This window comes from Cnephaeus nilssonii (genome assembly GCF_951640355.1).
Source record: "Cnephaeus nilssonii genome assembly, chromosome: 11".
NCBI classification, from domain to species: domain Eukaryota; kingdom Metazoa; phylum Chordata; class Mammalia; order Chiroptera; family Vespertilionidae; genus Cnephaeus; species Cnephaeus nilssonii.
This window is the reverse complement of record NC_137082.1, coordinates 57,713,900-57,733,383: the sequence shown is the minus strand read 5'-3', so window position 1 is coordinate 57,733,383 and position 19,484 is coordinate 57,713,900. Positions and strand designations below refer to the sequence as shown.

At 53.8% G+C, this 19,484-nt stretch overlaps 1 protein-coding gene across 1 annotated transcript in view; it reads right to left on the bottom strand.

The window, feature by feature from the left end:
* The window catches only part of EMILIN2 (elastin microfibril interfacer 2), a 43,958-nt gene continuing 24,474 nt past the window's right edge, over positions 1 to 19,484 (bottom strand). Inside the window, exons 4-8 of the mRNA XM_079784934.1 lie at positions 16,185 to 18,104; positions 5,809 to 6,207; positions 4,600 to 4,632; positions 3,760 to 3,888; positions 1 to 1,483 (exon numbers count right to left, since the gene is read on the bottom strand). Of these exons, the coding sequence (XP_079641060.1) occupies positions 1,146 to 1,483; positions 3,760 to 3,888; positions 4,600 to 4,632; positions 5,809 to 6,207; positions 16,185 to 18,104 (2,819 nt within the window). The 3' untranslated portion in view covers positions 1 to 1,145. The remainder of the gene's footprint in view (positions 1,484 to 3,759; positions 3,889 to 4,599; positions 4,633 to 5,808; positions 6,208 to 16,184; positions 18,105 to 19,484) is intronic.

Sequence of the window (19,484 nt, the reverse complement as noted above, 5' to 3'; positions counted from 1 at the left end):
TGCGCCTAGAGGTTTCTGTGGCTGCTGGGAAGGGAGTAACGTGCTGGGCTTCCCGGGAACAGAACGTGCTCTGCAGGGGAAGGTGCCTGCTTTTCTCAGATGATCTCAGCTTTATGTTGGGCCTCTTGTTGCCTGGGAACCCGAGTTTAAAGCCCCATCTGTGTGATGTGGGCAGGGAGCAATCTCATTTAACTTGCACAGCTGCTAATTAGACATGAATTCTCAGCACGCCCTGGAGGAGCCCCTCTTCAGCTGTGGGGCTCATATGGAGGCCTTGACCTCCCAGCACATCTGGACTGTCTTTATAAGCAAAAAGGAGCCAAGTGTACATCATGGATGCTGAGGAGGAAGTTAAATGGTTGAAATTAATTTATTCAAGCTTACTTTCTATAGCCATTAAAAAGTCAACGTCTTTCTACAGTTTGCTTTTTAGCAACAACTCTAAGTCCACAAGGCACTGAATTTAAGTAACTGGAAGTGGTTTAGTGGTTTTACATCTTTATTGACACTCCCTGTCTTTGCACTTAAATTGTACATGTCTTTCAAGGAGCCCAACGAGCTCACAATAGTCTCTTGGATTCCTTCACAGCTGGGCAGAGGCCCGGGTGAGCAGTGGTGAACCAGACCTGGGCCAGCAGACTGTAGACCCAGGTCTCGTGGCGGCACGTGCCACTTCAGTGTTTAAACTTCTTTCCTGCATGCAGTATAAACAGACACTCGGGTAAAGACTGTGGCCACAGGTATCCATTTTGGCCAGCCCTCCACCTCGGACCCGCATCCAGCAGCATTTCCTTCTCCATCAGCAGGACCGGATCCCACTGCCTCGCCCAGGGCGGCACCTTGTAGGCCCAGCTCCGGCCCCTTGGGGCAAAGCCAGAGCTTGGGGAGGACCTGGCTTAGAGGTAAGGGGCGTGTCCCAACTCTTCAGCTAGCCCGTGGGCATGACCAGAGTCAGTCCTTGCTGCCGGCTGGGGAACTCTAAGGTGTGTTCGTGGCCTCCAAAGCCAGAAAAGGCTGTTACCTTGAGAGAGGTGGTGGGACGTCGACCGAATACTAGACCAGTGCTCCAGTTACATACATAACATGAATAATATTAAAGCTTTCCAGTTCTTACAACTTCCTTCGCCTTACCTTTCCCCAGTGCCCTAGAGGTGGGAAAGGAAAGGATATAAGAAAAACCCACTGAATGTGGAGTACATTTCGTCAAAGTCCGTGTGAGCCAGCCTGCCCCCGGTCACCACGATGTTGACGCCATCTCCTGCCTTCAAGTGCACGATGAGGTGGAACGCTCCCGGGCCGCCACAGGTATGCAGAGCCCCTTGGGGCCGGTGGTATTCCAGGAATTCTCTCTTGTAGCCAGCTGTGTGCAGCTGAGCCACGCTGGCGTTGGAGACCGACAAGACCGCTTCCACGTACGCGTCCCTCTCGGGAGTGAGGGTGGCCGTGATCAGGTAGCGCCCATCGTACGGAGCTGTGAAGATCCCTGGGAGGCAGAAGGCAGACACGTGTTCATGGGCCATCACCCCAGCGCTTTGCAACAGGTTTTAGTTGGTGCTTGTGGGAGAGGTAGCCCACCTACACCCACCCAATGACGGGCATCGCTCTTTGCCACTGACCCAGTCCTCTTGGCAAGACCCACTGTGGAATGCTTGTCACATCCAGAAGAGGACAAAGACCGCAGGACCTCCAGCCCTGGGTTTAATTCCCACACCTCGCCGACACCCAGCGCAGCCCTAGGGGGAGCCTGGGAGAGCGCAGTCCTAACACTGGCCACAGTGCGCCGCCCGGGCCTGGGAAGGCACAGGGCTGAGGCCCAGCCCGTGGCCTGCTCCCCCACCACCTAAGGTACAGTGAACAACAGCCACCCAGGTCCTGGCTGCCTCTTGGAAGCTTTCTCCACCACTGAGAGTACCCCACAGCCAATTAGAACCAGCCTCACAGCTTGAACCCAAAAAAACCCACAAAGCTTGTTATTAACGCAGGGAAAACCGCAACCAGCTCCCCTTGGAGGAGCCAGTTGCCCTGCACTGGGCCAGTAGACAGGTGGCATCCCTTCATGGCCAGAAGCTGGCTGATTCTCACTTAGCCAGGATTCGGAAGTGGGATGGCGTGAGGAAGAGGCAGTGGGGGTTTGTAGGTGGGCCCACAGCTAGAAGAGTGGGCGCCCACACCAAGGGCCGCCAGGAGCAGCCACTGTCCCTTGTCTCTGGGGAGAAGACTAGGTTTGGAATGGGGGTCCTGGGGCTGAAAAGGAATCTCGGGGTCTGGGTCTTCACTCTGCCCTGAAAAATAGGCCTCCGGCTCCCTTCCCCAGCTTGTTGTTAATCCTCACCCAAGGATATTTTTTCCATTGATTTTTAGAGTGGAAGGAAGAGGGGTTGGGGGGGGGGGGGGGGGAGAGAAACATCGATGTGAGAAACACATCAATTGGTTGCCTCCCACATGCACCCTGACTGGGGGCCGGCAATAGAACCTGCAACCCAGGCATGTGCCCTCGACCAGGAACCGAACCCGAGACCCGTTGGTGCACAGGCCAACGCTCTAATCACTGAGCAACACTGGCCAGGGCCCTTCTCCAACTTCCATAGTAACTGAAAGCCCCAGGAGTCTCCCCTTAGGCACCTGGCCTCCTTGTTCCCCCAGGGTCACCCAGAATGTACTGAGGACCTGCTCCACTAGAAAAGTTCTGGGCTGGAGGTCCCAGGGTCATGGGAGAAGTGTGGGTCACCGTCCCTGCTTGAAAGATCCCCTGACCTGTCGGAGGGGACAAGCTGCCCCACCAACAGGGCAGCATGGACTGAGGGCCCTGGAGGCTGAACTCGGGTTGAAAGCACAGGACGCTTCTCCCACTGGGCCGGCCTGCCTGAGCCTCACGCAGGGGCCCCGGAGCGCCACTTTCCCAGCCTCTGCACGTGACTTATGCTCACTAACACTTAACCACTGTCCGAAGAACAGGAGGGATTTGGCCTGATGGCCAAGCAGGGCAAACCTGAGTGTGACAGCTAAAAACTGCCCAGAGGGAACTCGATCCCACCTCCCAACAGTCTCCTGCAAACCCACCAGCCATGGTGGGCACAGCCCCCGGGAGGACCCACGTGGACGCCCAGCTGCTGCCACTTGACGCACTGGCCTCTCCTCAGAGGTCTCCCAGCTCCTCAGGAAAGAACCCCCCGGCCGCTTGGGCCCTCAGCACCTGCTCGGGCTCTGCCCTGACGTGCCTCCCCTTACCCTGGAGACCAGATGCTCACGCCTGACCTGGTGGGAAGGGCTCTGCCTCCAGTCCCCGGGGACAGGCCCGGCTCAGGCCGTGGGCCAGAGGGAAGGAGGAAGCCTGAGCGCAGGACCCCGGGCGACCTCTGCTGCACTGTGCTCGTGGGCTGGGAGACCGCACCAGCGGACCCAGGCCGCTGAAGTGGTTTCGGAGCCGGAGACCCTACACGCAGGGCCGCCCTCCCGTCCCTCCCTGGCTCTGCTCATCATAAACCACAGGCTGCGGAAGGAGGCAGGGCGGGGCGGACTCCGCTGCCTGCCCCAGGGTGTGACTGGGAGAGCCTTTATCTCCACAGTCACATGAACGACTCCCAGGCCAGGGCTGGTATGCTGACATCATGACTGGGAAATGTCACTGCACACCCACCGCCCTGCAGGCTGGAGCAGCGGCACTGCCAGCTGCCCCTCCAGGGCCCGCAGCTGCTGGGCATCTCCGCCTGTACGGCCCCCCCACCCCAGGGCCCCGCACCGCGCACCCTCCAGACGTACCGGTGCTGGGGTCATACACGTCCCCGTCGTTGACCAGCACTTTGTTAAAGAGGACAACACCCCCGTCACTGGGGAAAGGCTTCTGGGTGAGCCCCGCAGAGAAAGACACCAGGAAGGGCGCCGGAACCCCTGGAACAGAGAGGACGGAGCGTCACAGGCAGGTGGGGTGGGGCCTGGAAGACGAGGCCTGTGTGCCTGTCTCGGGAGGCAGCCTCACCGCTTTACTCTGCCTTCGAGCGGTAGAGCACCCAGGGACACACCATCGGAGAGCCAGGCAGTCAGATGGGCTGTGAGGAGGGCAAAGCTGGGCAGTGGGACAGGCACTGGCTGGGAGTATTCATGTGTGGGCCTGTGTGTATACATGTGTGAGACCACGTGTGCAACACTGTGTGTGAGAGAACTGAGGCTGACTGAGAATTTCTCAGAGCAAACTGATGCTGTGTTGTGCATCATACGGAGGGGGGGGAGGGAGTGGATAATGGGAATAATCTAGGGAGCTGCTTACTTATTGAAGAACTAACAACACCTGGGCCCCAGGAAGCTGGTCAGGGCCACACCAGGCTTAGGTCGACCCAGTGGGCCTCTCAGGAAACTCCATGAGCTGGGTGCACGCATGAGGGAGAATTCCTGTCTCTGGCATGACTCTGACCCTCTCTGGGGAGCAAAGCTTGCAGGGGCTCAGCCCACTGCAGTTAGCCGAGGCCCTGCCCACAGCTGGCGGCAGGACGGCTGGGCCCTGGTCTCCACCCACACTCACAGCCCGAAGGGAGGAGGAGGACACGCGGGGCAGAGCCTGCCCCAGAGGACTGGCCTCCTGCCTAGGTCTCCTGGCAGACGCACCTGGGGAGGCTGCAGGCGGTGACTTGGGGTATCCTGGAAAACAAAATGGGAATGGAACGTCAAACAAAATCCCACCAGCTCCTCGTTTTCAGAGCCCTTCTTTCTCACTGCTGCTCACACTATTTAGGCATCGAGCAAGGGCACCACTCCAAGCCACCTTCCTAGAAACAGATGTACCCCCCTCCCTCCCCCCGTACCTGCCTCCTCACTAGCCCACTTATCCCTGGGCAGGGAAGAAGGCCCTGAGGGTGAGCTGGACGAGGGACTAAGGAAAAAGGTGAGGCGCTGGGGCTTCTCAGCCAGGGAGGAGAAGTCCCGACTGAGTCGTTCACACGAGCCAGAGACCCTGCTAGCCCCCCCCCCCCCCCCCCCGGAGCATTGTCTGTTCACAGCTGCCCCTCAGCGGGGCTGGATGCAGTTTGTCAATGGATGGATGGGAAAGAAGGAAGGACTGCATGGATGGACAGACAACACTAGCTCCACAGTGCATAAGCATCCCTGACACGTGAAACTAACAGAAAAACTGCTCAGAAAACATTTGTTTACAAGTCATAGCCCGGTCCCTCAGCTTCCTCATCTGTAAACTGGACTAATAACCACGGTGCTGCCAGGAGAGCTGTAAGGAATGGACTACCTGGTTCAGTCTCTGGCACGTGGGGGGGTCCCACAAATGTGCTCTCTGCCTTCACCAGTTAGCAGGGGGCCCCACCCCACCCCACCTGCCCCCAATGGTGCTGACACACTCGCACGGAGTACTTAGTACACACACACAAGCACTGAAGTAGACTTTCTTCCCTGTCCTCACAGAAACTCCCTGAGGTCCTATCACCACCCTCATGGCAGGTGAGGGAGCTGACCCTCAGGTCAGGAGCCGGCCCAGGGCTCCCCCGCTCTGAGGCAGGCTGTGTACTGCTACCTAAGCTCCCGGTACACACTTGGTTTCCCAGGTTCACGTCCTGCTGGGATTCCAGCCCAGGGGACAATCCTAAGTGTAATGTATTGCACTGTCCTGGGGTGCCCCGGGCTCTGGGGGTTGGATTAGCATGAACTGGTCCCTCAGGACCCCAGCACCTTGGGAGAGCTCCCTTTAGACCTTAGACCCTGAACCCTGAACCCACGAGCCCCTGCAGCAGGCCCCAGAGGCTCAGACTGCCCCTCCATGCAGTCCACCCTCTGCAGCTCACGTGTGCTGGCCCCTGTGAGCCTTACCTGGTGCTCCCGCGAAGCCTTCTGTGCTGGGGATGGGCGCCTGCCCCGTCTGGCCATCCAGGCCTCTCCCCGACACGCCCATCTTCCCCGGAGGCCCAGCCTCTCCAGTCTCCATCATGACCCCGGTGGAGCCAGGCAAGAAGGGCAGGCCTGTCCAGCCGGGCCACGCCGGCCAGGGCAGCGGCTGTTGGGGTCTCTTGGGCGGAACAGGCTGTTGGCCTGTGTGCAGCTGCTGTCCAGGGTCCTCGGGAGGTGGGGGCGCACTGGGCCTCGGCAGCGGCGGGGGCGTCAGCTCCGGAAGAGACGGCTCCGTGGGGACCTCTGCCCGCTGCGGGGGCTTCTCGGAGGCCGGCGGGGCCTTCCCTCGGGGAGGAGGCGGGGGTGCTTCCGAGGGCTCCTCTGAGCATGTGGAAAGGGGAAAGAAACAGCTGAAAACCTCAGGCCTGACTGCTCGGCCACAGCCCTCTGTGCTGGGGTGGCTGCCCTAATGCAGCGTCAGCGAGGTCGGCCCTGCGCCAGGGGCACAAGAGCGGCCACCACAGCTGGGCACAGAAGGGGCTGTGTGTCAAGCTGCCCTCGGGGGGGCCTGGGGGCCATGGGAGGCCCCTGCCCAGGGGGGTGGAGTTTCAGCCTCCCTCCATGATGGCTGTGCTCTCCCAACAGACCCTCTCTTGGCTCCAGCACCCGAAACGTCCTGATTTCACCGTGGACTGACCCCATGGGGGTGCCACAAGTTACTGAAAGGAACCAGCTGACCTTACATGCAGACAAGCCAGTCTTGGGGTCACTGTGGACGATTTCGCAAGCTGAGGGCCTCGGTACAGATGCCAAGGCAGCCCCAAGCAGGTGTCCGGGAGCCGGTCCCCCTCTGCAGCCAGCGCAGGCCTTGCCCTCAGCACAGCCCTGCGATCCCCCGCAGGGGGTTTCCACCGGAGGAACCTCCTGATGCACGCGTCCTGCCCTCGGGATGGCACAGTGACGCGGCCAGGAAGCTGCCGCCCTGTCCTCCGTGAATGCGTTCCTGGAACGAGGCTTCCTGTAGAGGCCCACAGGGCACCTAAAAATAGCCAGGCCTGGCCAGACACCCCCTCCTCAGCCCCCAGGGTGCTGCTAATGCCCAGGCTCCAACGCCATAAAACTAGGTCCTGGCAGAGCCAGTGACTGCATTTTGAACATCTAGTTTGACTTTAAAATTCACTGAAGTAACTATGGCATAGGGAGTGTTGGAAAGTGAGAAGACTCCAAAGTAAACACACAAAATCTAGCAAATGATAACGCAACACTATTACTAATTCAGCGAAAAGCAACATGATCCTCTTTAGCGATTACTGAGCTGTTTAGCCCATAATGGCATAAGTACTGGCTTGATTTTTGTGCTGTAACTCTGTTGGGAGTGGGAGCCGGGGAAGCAGGGAGAGACGTGGGAGAGCCTAATGCACAGGCCGTCTGTAGCTGATAAATCATATGTCTAAATGCTACCTATAATATCTGTATAGGAAGACAGATGAAGCTCATCAGTCACTTTAGAAATATGGAGGCAGCCGGAGGAGTTGCACGTCGTTGCCCAGAGAGAGGGTGACGGGGAGACTCGGGGGCACCGGCGCAGATTTTCATCATCAGCTTCTCGGCACGATTTTTCCTGTTTTTATAAAATATAATTGTAGCCGACGCCAAGGGCCTATTTCAGGGGTGGAGGGTATCTGGCCCTCAGGCCACATAAGGCCTGAGAAATCACTTGGTCTGGCCCTGCCGAGGCATTAGGAGTGAGTTCATTAAGTGTGTGACCAAATTTAGCAGGCTAATTTTTAAGCTGATAATTTTGCATGGCTCTCGAATGATGTTATAAACATCCAGATGGCCCTGGCAGAACAAGGTTCTCCACCCTGGGCCCTCTTTCTCCCCATCCCTTCCGCCCTCCTCAGTCTATGTCTTTGTCTTCTCTCCACCCGCTCGCTGTCCTTCCTCCCAGGGCACACCTCTGCCTGAGCTGTGCCATCCAACATCACTCCTCTCAGTGCGCCCCTTTCCTTCCTCCCCAAGTGTAGGTGTCTCCACCTAAAATGTATAAATAAAAAATACTTCCCTTAGTTCTACAACCTCAACGAATTAGTCATCAAAATGCCTTAAAATAGCAAAGTCCAGGCCCTAAAACTGGTCCTTTTTTGTTTCTCCCCACCAAGCCCTTCTAACCAACTGTGTCTCTCTCTGAAATCCACCCTCATTTTCCTGGTCTCTCATCCAGGCACCCAGAGCTCAGAGTCATACTTTCCTCCTCCCTCTTCTTTCTCTCCCTCCCCCCCCCCCCCCTCTCATCTGTTGCTAAGTCCAGCTGACTCTAATTCTGAAATACTTTGGCTCCTTCTTCCACACCTTTTGCACAATGCCCTTTAGAAAGCATTCTAGTATCGTTTCCCTGCCCAAAACTCTTCAGCTGCTTCCCTCCCGCTGCTCATCAAGTCCGATCAGACCGTCTCTGCCCGGCATCCCGAGGCCCCACCACCTGCCCCTCGCCTGCAGGCCTCAGTACCTCGGTGGTGCCCGGCTCTTATCTGAGCTTCGTTCCTGTTGCTTTTTCTCACTCCCTAAATGGCCTCTTCTGGCTCCCTCACTGAGAGGAACACACCCACCCCTGAAGTTGCAGCTCAGATACCACCTCCTCCGTGAAGCCATCCTGGATCTGCCCGGTAGGGCTTGAACAATCCTGTCTCTGAAGCATGAAGCTCTCTGGGCCTCTAGTGGCTCTTTCAGCTTCTTACCTGGCCTCTCCTGCCAGGCGACGAGCACTGGAGGACACATTTAATGATCTTTCATCCCCAGTGCCTGGCACAGGAAATTGGTGAATGAAAGGAGCCTGGAAGGATGGCAGGTGCTATGGGCCACACCCAAATTCCTGCCAGCCTTTAAAGTGGCAACTTAATTTTGCCAACAGCTGCCCCTCTGGGGTCCTGTTAGGGTGATACTGGTGTGCAGAGTCAGCGATCAACACCCAGACCCATCATACTGGGGGGAAGGCAGAGGGAAAAGAATGAATATACTGCTCAGGCCAAATATCCTCCACTAATCCCTGGGGCGTCCTTCCACGAGCACCGAGAGCTGAACGCTCCAACCCTCCGCCCACCCCCCCCCCCCCAATCACATCCCAGCCAAGAACGAGAAAGCTGCACCCGGACAGAGCCCGCCCCTGCCCCTCCAGCCCACACTCCCGCCCGGCATCCCGTGGCTCCTGATGCAAACACTACAAGCTTGAAACCAAGACCAGACAGCCTTTTGCTCACTCCAGAAAGATAACTGGCAGTCAGGCTTGCTGAACTGAACATGTGTTTCTAATTCAGACAGTGACCATCTGAGCCGAGTTCATGAGAGCCAAGTGTTGCTGCCGCGTGTTTACGGCGTGAGGAGTGGTAAGCAATGGTCAGCCGCACGTGTGCTGCTCTTGTTCCGGGAACCTGCGCCGGGCGCCGCCCTGATGCCAACGTGTGGCCTCGGGAGCAGGCCAGGCAGGACACAGCCTCACCGTGGAGGGACTTGGTAATAAAAGCCACTCCCTCTCCTTAGAAGTTCCTACTAAAAGCCAGTTTCAGCTTTACTAAAACAAAGGCCTGCCTTTAAAAACCACCCAAAATCCATGAGGCTGGCGTGCTGAGAACACGCGTCTGCCCACTGAGAAATGCCGGCTGTCCCTCCCCCTGCAGCCGCCCGGGAACCCTGGAGGCAGGCTGGCTGCAGTGTGAATCCAAGTTGCAAAGGTTAAGGCTCCTTAGCCTGTTCCCGGCACTTGAGCGGTGCCTTGGCGCAGAACATGCGGCTGTGGGTCAGGAACTGGCCTCAGACGTCGGCGTCTGTGTTCGAGGCCTGGCTGCGGGAAAGCCACTGAAACCTCCTGAGCTATTCCCTCCTCCACTCCACAGGCCAACCCGGGGGGGGGGGGGGGGGTGCGCCCCTAATCGCAAAGCCCGGTGCACGCGGGAAGTGCAATTCACCAGAGGTCTGGTCCAGGTGACACATCCGCCTGCGTCCGCCTGCAGACCAAACGCTGCAACTATGGAAGTGCTTAAAGATGCCCATCAAGAGTTCTGGCTTTAAAAACCCACCAAAATGCTGACATGAGGCAGCTAACTGGATGGGCGCAGGATGTCCCCAGAGCCGATGACCACACTGAGAAGCAGAAGCTCGGTTTCTAGGAACAGCCCACGCTGCCACCGCCAGGAAGTCCCCACGGTGGCTCCCGGCTGACCGCACAGAGTGGGGGGGGGAGAGGGGCCCCATGAGGAAACAGCCAGTGATCTCCCTGCAGGAGGGCAGGAGGGCGAGGAGAGAGCAGGCCAGAGGCACGCCCCCTGCAGGGTGGACAGGCAGGTACCTCAGAGGAAAACCTGCTCTGCTCCCCACAGCCCGGAGGGAGAGCGGTCCTCACGGGGATGGCTCTCCGCTGAGCACAGGCTCAACGCTGGCGCCGGCTGGCACAAGGCAGCCGGGCTGGCGACGGCACCGCAGGGCCGCGCTGAGTCTTCCTCGCCGGGGCAGAGCCCAGTGGCTGGCGTGACCACCCAGGAAGCCCAGGGAATCGGGCTGCACAGAGAAAATGGGTCCACGTGTCTAAAAAGCACACGGCTGACAATACAGCCTCAGCGGCGCGTGTTAAAAGCGGTGGCCATGCCCTTGACATGGGAAGTATTTCACTCGCTGAATCTCAGAGAAGGCGTCTCGCCTACCTGAGCGTCGGCATCACTTGGGAATTTCTCCTGTGGCAGAAACCCACCGGCTGATTCTAACGTTTTGTGGAAAGGCGGAGAGGACCCACGCCGCCTGATGTTCAGACTCATTATAAAGCTGCAGCCATCGAGACAAGGAGAGACAGATCGATGACGAACGCGGAATCAGCCACCCTTCTGTTGGTGGCAGGTGTCACCGTCGATGGTTTTAGTCGCTCTCCTCACCTCCCTCCTGCCCGCGGCTCCCTTCCTGGCACAGCTGGTCCCGGGCAGGCGGCTCCTGCTGCCTCGGAGGCCCCTCCTACTTCCGGGACCAGAGCTAGGTAGGGGCTATTGTTTTCATTACAAACTTAGTTACGAACTCCTGGGTCTCCCTCATCCCCGTGGAACAGGAACCTCCTGAGTGAGCCCAGAGGGTTTTGCATGCAGCTGTGGGAGAGCTCAGTCCGCAGAACACGGCGCTTCTACATGCGAGGTGACGGTGGAGAAAGGCAGCCGCTATTTATACCAACTAAAGAGCATTGCAGTTTCAACCAAAGGACTTGTATGCATGCATATAAACATAACCAATGGACGCAAAACTCTGGGGGGTGAGGGCATATATGGGAGTGGGGTGGGGGGGGCAATGGTAAGATATGTACACATATAATACCTTAATAAAAAATAAATAAATAAATAAATAAATAAATAAATAAATAAATAAATAAAGAGCATTGCAAATCAGTGCCCTTGCCCTGACCGGATGGCTCCGTGGGCTGGAGCGTCATCCTGTACACCAAAAGGTTGCAGGTTCGATCCCCAGTCGGGGCATATATGGGAGGCAACTGATTGATGTTTCTCTCACATCGATGTTTCTTTCTCTCTTTCTCCCTTCCTCTCTCTCTAAAATCAATAAAAATTTTAAAAAAACACACATATCCTTGGATGAGGATTAGCAAACAAACAAAAACAGATGCCTGCAGGGTCAAAGGCTGTGTGTTGTTTGGAGTTAGTATGGTCTGAGGGTATGGAGTTTACTTAGCCTTTCTATGTTCATAACAACCCCTGGCCCACCACGCTGCTTAGACCTAGCCGGGTCCCACACCAGCACCAGGCCACTCTCCCCGGCCGGCCTTCATGGTTGGATCCATGCTTTTTCATTCTTACAGCACATCTTAAATTAAGCAACTTTATACTGATGGGATTCTTAAAGCTGAAACACGCCTAAATGAAACATGATTAATATAAGTGAAGTAGTATGAGACGTGAGCAGACAGAGGTGGGCGACTGGAAAGGGAAGTAATGCTGTGGTCACTAGAGGATGTTGAAACAATATTGTGGCATCGACTCAGGCTGGCCGGTCCCTTCTTGGAACCGTGACGTAGGGAAAGAGCTTCCCTGATGCACAGAAATACTCGTCTGCCCACATCTCTGCTCGGTGAAGACCCAGGTTTCTCAACTCTAGGAAGTCCCCTCGTCTCCCAGTGTAAGGGGAACAGCACAAACGCTGGAGTCAGCCGGGCTCAGCGTCTCCCTCAGACAGGCGAAGGCTGGACGTGCAGGCCGGCCCGGCTGCAGCCAATTTGGGGTTGAGGATGCTGGCGGTGCTGGCCAGGAGGGTCCTGGGCCCAGGCAGGAAATAGACTCTGCCTTCCACCCTCGACTGACTTCAGTGAGGCTGAAACTGGGCAGCCTGGGGACCAGGTGCCACTAAAGGACAGGGAGAGGGTGCTGGTGAGAAGGTGTGACGGGCCGGGCCCACGCCCACCTGTGGAAACGGGAGTGAGTGTGTCCAGGCAGAGGCCCAGCCCCTCCAGCCCCGTGGGTCAGAAGAGCAAAGGATGAGAAGCCTCCTTGTCCTTCAGAACCTAACCCATCCCTGAGTGCCACGCTTCTGACAGAAGTATGGAACGTGAATTCTGAATGCTAGGCAGGGGCGATTACTAGGCTTTTTACACTTTCTACCTGGCCCACAATTTATCAAAGATGAAAACAAAAGGGAAAGAAAGAGGGAGAGATGCCCTTGCCTGTCGAGTGCATTCTGCAGAGCAGCCCGGAGCCTGACACCCAGAGCTCCCCTCCCACCCCCGCTGTATGGCCAGGCCCGCTCACTCCTCCGAGGCTGAGGGACAGGGAGAAAAGTCTGGCCAGGAACTGACTGCCCATCCATTAGAGGGGACGGAGGGTTAATACACCACTACTTAGGAGTGTTAATCCTCAAAACAACTTTCTGAGGTATTATTATTGTTTCCAATTAATAGATGCAGAAAGTTAGGCACTAGGCAGATAAATAACTTGCCCAAAGTTACAGAGAAAGTATGGGTTTGCAAACTGCTTCCTGGCTCAAAATCCTCTGATGGCTTCTCATTGTTCTTAAAATCCAAATCCTTTACCACAGCCTGTCAAGTCCTGGATGCTCTGCTTCCCACCCCCTCTTGGGCCTCACTGTCTACAACCCTCCCCCTGGCTCACAGACTTGATCAAACTGGTGCATTCTGAGTTTTCAAAACTGGCATTCATTCCTGCCTGAGGGTCTTTGAACATGCTGTTCCTGCTCCCAGGAACACCTGTCCCACAAACCTCTGCAGCGCTTGCCCCCTCACTTCATTCATATATCTGCTCTAAAGCTGTCTCCACTGTGCAACCCTCCCTGACCATTCAATATATGTCCCCCGCCCCAGCCAGTTTGGTTCAGTGGATAGAGAGTCAGCCTGTGGGCTGAAGAGTCCGGGTTTGATTCCGGTCAAGGGCACATGCCCAGGTTGCGGGCTCGATCCCCAGTGTGGGGCGTGCAGAAGGCAGCCGATCAATGATTCTCTCTCATCGCTGATGTTTCTATCTCTCTCTCCCCTATCCTCTGAAATCAATAAAAATATATTTTAAAAAATAAACTAAAAAAATAAATATTGTCCCCCAATCTCTATTGCCTTACTCCGTTGTATCTTTCCTCACACACCGATTACTAGCTGAAATCACATCTTTATTTGCTTGGCTGTGCATTGCCTGTCTTCCCAACCACAGTGTAAGATCCATCAGTGCTGAAACTTCGGCACCAGGACACGACTCAGAAAATGTGTGTTGAATGAATGAATGTGTGAGAGTGCATGGGGCCCGCTGCGCTGAAGGTGAGACAGTGAGGAAAATACAGTGATTCTTCGCCTTTTGACAGTTAGGCACCTGTCCAAGACTAGATGAAAGTCATGAACCTGGTGTCCCATGAAATAACCAAACACCTGCACTAACAGGAGAGACAGGAAAGGGACGTGGATCTATTTGAACATCAGCTAAAGCCCCTCTGCCCGCCCCCCACTGGCTGCCTCCCAGATAATTCAGCCCCCACGAGGGATGCTCCTGAAGAAAAGAATGAGATCTGTGAGGAGGGCAGTGGACAGAGTGGGAACTGTCTGCATCCTGGACCGGCAATCTGGTCACTGGCCACTGCATACACCGCCTTATGCATCCTCACCCCTAACCCTTGGCTCCTGGTGGGAGATATGAGGACTGACATTCATATTCCCTGCCTCCTGACCAATACAAGCCACATCACCCTTCAAAAGCTAACTTGCTTTGACCAACAGAATGTGGCAGAAGTGACACCATACCAGCTCTGGGCCCAGCCTGGAAGAGGCCCAGCAGCTGCCACCTTCCCTTACGGCCAGTTGCCGTGTAACAAATCTGACCACCCTGCTGCGACGGAGCCCAAGTTAACCACATGGAGAGAGAGAGAGGACAGCCAATGGAGGAATCCTGTGGCATAGACACGTGACTGAAGTCTTCCTGGGCCTTCCAACCCAGACAGGCCAATGCCAGCTGACTGCAGCCAAGTAGATGGCTCAAGCCGACACCAAATGGGGCAGAAGAACCGCCAAGCCAAGCCCTGCCTGAGTTCCTCTCTTGCAGAATAATGGAGAATAACACATCTTTGTTGTAGGTAAGTGATTCATTCACACCAACTCCTCACCAGGTATGCCCTCCATCCTCCTCCTTTTCTGATCCCTACTCATCCCTCAATTATTAGCTCCAGTAACACTTCCTTCCAGAAGTTTCTCTCATCACTCTATCTCACTCCTCACCCCACCAGCCTCTGAATTCTCCACCTTGGACACTCAGCTCAGGTGCTCTCTCCTCTGAGAAGCCTCCTCAACTTCCTCAGCAGCCGTGGGTGCTACTCCCCGAGCCCAGTGCACCCATGAACACTGCGTTCCCATAACCAACCCTGTTTGCTTGCTTCCCCTCAGACGGTCACTGTCACATCCACATACTCCACACACACAGCTCATTACCGACCACACAATACGGGTTCAACAAGATCCTATGAACTAAAAAATAACCCCTACACCACCCACTCGACCTCTACATACGGTCTCATTCAGGTCTCCGCAGACCTGTGTGTCTTCGCCACTATGACCGACAATGCCTTGCAGGTGAAGCTTGTGATACTCATCTGTATCCCTCACAGAGCCTTGCACATAGTAGGAGCTCAATAAACGTTCTGTTGACATTTTACTCGTCAATGTGTGACTTACACTGTGATCCTAATGCACCCATGGAGCTCAGGTCACAGATATCCCAGCCCTGGAGGCTACACAAGGGCGGATAACGCTCTGCTTGGTTATTTTGGGCTCCTTGAAATTCCCGAAAGTCCATGCATTCCACATTCACAACATTGAGTTCATCGCAAAAAGGATAATCTTTTGGAAGCCACACCTCCAACTCCTATTTCAACAGACAAACGTGAAAGAGTCCACACAGCGTCCCACACTGCCTGGGAGTTGCAAATCAACTGGAAATATCTGGTTCAATAGGTTCCTATAAAGCACTGTCCAGACAGCACTGTCACCACAAGGGACAATCATTCTATGAACACCCATAGTCTTGTGACCGTTACTCAACATTCCAGAGATACAGGAGCTTCGTGGGCCTGGGGAGGAGGGGGAGGGTTATAAATAGTGTGGTGGGCCCAACACTGGGTCAGAGGCCAGCTTCCTGCTCCTGGTTGCCATGGGTAACTCCTTATCTACAAACCCCTTATCTCTGACTACCTCGGACCTTCCCCATGCCTCCTGAGGACCTGGCCCTGGCTCTCCCCAGTCAGGCCAGGGCACATCTACCTCTCATGCTCCAGCCGCCCCCTCCTCATGTTTTATGTCTCAGCTGGGACCGGATCATTAATCTTATAGGCTCACACCAGGCCATGAAATTTCAGCTCAACGCATAAGGGCCTTTGTCACCCGGAGCTGCACAAGGTAGAGGTGATAAAGGCCCAAAGACGAGGAGAGAAAAAAAAAAAACGGAGAGGACAGGTCAGGAAGTGGTGGTGGTGGGGAGTCCTTCTGTCCAGCTGGCCCTGAACAAGTCCTCATGGACTCAATAAGTCGACCTTCAACTCTGGGAGACACAAAGGAAATGTGCGCTGGACCTGAAGACAACAGTTCGTGGATGCAGCCCACACAGGTGCTTGAATGCTACAGGGATGTCCAATTCTTTTGAAAGCTTCTAAATACTTGTTCTGAATGTTGCTATCTATGTCATTGCTGCCCAGCACCAAATGATTCACAAACCGGCACCAATCTATGAAGCACACTTTGAGTAGCACTGATGTAATTAGTTCCACAAACTGTCCAAAATCTAGCACAATACATGTTGCAAACACATACAAGAAGGATATTGTAAAGGTCAACTTACCTGCTGACGGCTGAAATTTGATCAGATCTTGCAAGTCAGTGGAAATCTGGAAAACGTGGCTGTAGAACTGCTGCACAGAATTCTTCAGGCCAGAAATGTCTCTGGAATGTGATCGGAGGGTCCCGTTCATCTGCCTGACACAAGTCCACAGGCCGCTGACATGCTTGTTGAGCCCTTCCTTGATCCTCTGAAGACTTCCTGAGATGGAGTCCAGTTTGCTGCAAGTTTTCTCCATCTGAGACACCCTGTCCTCAACCACCGAGACCTCCCTCTGGACCCCGTGTGTATTTTCCTTACAAGTGTCTAGCTCGGCGAGCACCTGGCTCTGCAGCCTCTGCCATCTCTCCTCCAGCTGGCTGCAGCAAGGAGCCTCGGTGTCCTGGGGAGACGGGAGGGGCTCCACCGTCCTATCTCGCTCACCCCCCTTAGGAAACCCATCCACTCCAGCGTTTTCACCTTCCCTACACTTGCTCAGGTCATTCTGAAGATGATTCATATCCTCTTCTGTGTGGTTTAGTTGAGAATAAAGAAAATTAAAATCCTGTTGAAGTTTCTGGATGCTACGTTCGGTTTCTTGAAATTTCCTATGCATCGTGTCATTTAGAGACTTCAAAAGGCTCAAACTATCACCCACTGTGTGGTCTTCTCCATTTGGCAAAGTATCTTCTATCTCATGAAGCTCTCCCTGCAGGCAAATATCCTCAACAACTTGAACTTTCTTCTTTAAGTGGTTTAATTCCACCATGACCTGGTCATGCCCAGCCCCTGACCCACCTGGTAGGGCCGATGCTGGGGGAGTGGGTTCTGCATCAGTGTTGTTGGTCATCTCTAGGAGCATGCTCCCCAGACGCTCTTCCAGAGACTGTATTTTCTGGTCAAGAAGTTGCTTCAAGTCATCTACCTCTCCATTAATGGCCCCCCGGAGGGTTTCTTCAATGTAAAAGCAATGTTCTTCCGCATTCTTCTCTGTCACATTGATCCTTGCATCTAATTCGTTCCATCTTGCATCAAAGTCCACATCTGGCTCTGGAACTTGGAGTCGGTCAAACTCATTGTCCAGTCGCCCATTTAGCATTCTGGTGGCTTCAGCAACTCTTTCAATTTTCTGGTCTAATGCCTTGATCTGTTGCCCAAAGTCACCAGTCTTTTCACCATCACAGCAATTTGACCGGGCTGAAGGATCTTGTAGCCGGGCTCGAAGGTCATTTATTTCTTTTTTCAGGTTTGTTTCCTTCTCTCCTATAAGCTCAATCACTCCCAGATAGCTGCTCCCATAGTCATCACACTGCTGTTGAACACCAATCAGCTTGTACTCACAGGAGTTCTTCAGATCGGCCAGCTTTCTGTCCATTCCCTCCATGAGCTCCTCTCTCAGGGCTTCAATCTTACTATTGACATAGGCTTGGTAGAGTTCATTGGTCGTCATGGTCACCGTCGGGCCCTGGGCAGCCTCCTGGAGCTGTTTAAGCTGCCCTTCATAACCCTTCACTTTCCCGTCCAGCTCTTCCAGCTTGTCACTCTTGGTCTTCAGAGCATCCTTGACTTCAGCCAATTCGGATTTGATGTCCTTCATGCCAGATTCCTTTTTGTTGAGGACACCAGGAAGCTGGACCGTTTCAGTGTCTCTACCAACAGCACTGTCAGGCACTGGCTGGGGGTGCTGGTTACTGAGCCACGATGCCAGCATTTTGCTGGCATCATCCTGAATGGTATGTTTGATGTTTTCATTCACTCCAGCAATGGAAGACTGGAGATCAAGAACTGTCCTTGTGAGCCGGAGAACCTTCTCCTCAAGCACCTGGATTTTCTTATCCTGAAGTTCTTGGGGACCCAGTTCTGGATCTACTGCCCGACTTGGTTCCGCTGCACGAGTTGGTGACAAAGTCTTCTTGGGCTCTGAGACTTGGCTTGGTTCATTGTCTGTTACAAAGAAAGAGTTGGACATGACTCAACATTTTCTACTTTTACTTGTTTCTGCAAAGACAATGACCAGGGTACTTACAGAATACACTTAAACCTTCACTTCAACATCCACTCTCACCACAGGTAATTAGAGTGGAAAAGATTATGGGCCTTGAGTCAAACAGATCTCCACTTGCATTCTGCCTCTGCAGTATACTGTCTGCCCTCGAACATGTGAATTAACTTCTGTGAACTATAATCCCCTCATCCGTGGAGCAGAGGTACTATCTTCCCTCCTAGGGTGTTAACAGAATATGTACACGGCACATGATACTCAATAGTCTCTTTCACCCTGAAGGGAAATATTCTTTATCTACTTTATCATACAAAAATACCATCCCCCGCACTAGTGAACTGCAGCCACACCCCTATGGTTGACTGCATACTGTTAGACCACAAGAAGCCACTTTATCGAGATCCACCCATTAGCTGTTGGGTGGCATATTATTCGAGCAGCAAGTTACTCTCCATGTAACTCCTAAATGTTCTTTTACTTTTATTAGCATCCCTTTGCTAGAAGAGTCTCAGAGACATTGTTTGGCGCTGTTATGCAGTTAGGGAAACTAACAGCAAAAGAGAGATAAAGCAACTGATTCTCTTGGCATCTCCTAACAATGGAGCCGTTTGGCCATATGTAGGAAGGTTCACTAAGTCAAAGAATAGAAACTTTGAATTTTTGATAATCCTACCTTGAGAAATATAACCCCAAGGAAACAGTACAAGAGAAAAAAAATATTATAAAGATGATTGTGATGAGTCATAAAGTAAAAATAAACTGATAGGTATAGATAAAGATAAACTAAAAGGAGATGATCAAAACCAGAGGCATTGGAAATTAGAAGAAAATTGAATAGTGCTTTCAAATCTAAAGGAAAATTATTTCCAACCTGGAATTCTGAAACTAGAATAAAGGTATTTTTAGACTATAAAATATCAGCAAGTTTCTCTCTCATTCAGTCTTCTCATGAGACCACCAGAAGATGTGCTCTAACAAAGTGAGGGAGTGGATTGGGAAGGAGCAAGCGGGTCCAGGAAACACAGAATGGACAGGAGAGGCCAGTTCAGGTCGCAGGCGGCAGCTGTGAACAGAGGGTGGCAGCCCAGGTCGGGCAGCGAGGGCTCGAGGTGAGATTTCCTAAGGAATATATAACCGATGTGTTGAATGTAACGAGAGGCCTTTTAGACAACCAGAGGAGAGTTTAGGTTAAATAGGGGTAAAAACATAGAAAACCAAGCAACGAAAAATATAAGATCATTATTCACTTTACAGAAATAAAAAAGCTGTATACGCCTGGCTAGTGTTGCTTAGTGGTTGAGTGTCGACCTATGAACCAGGAG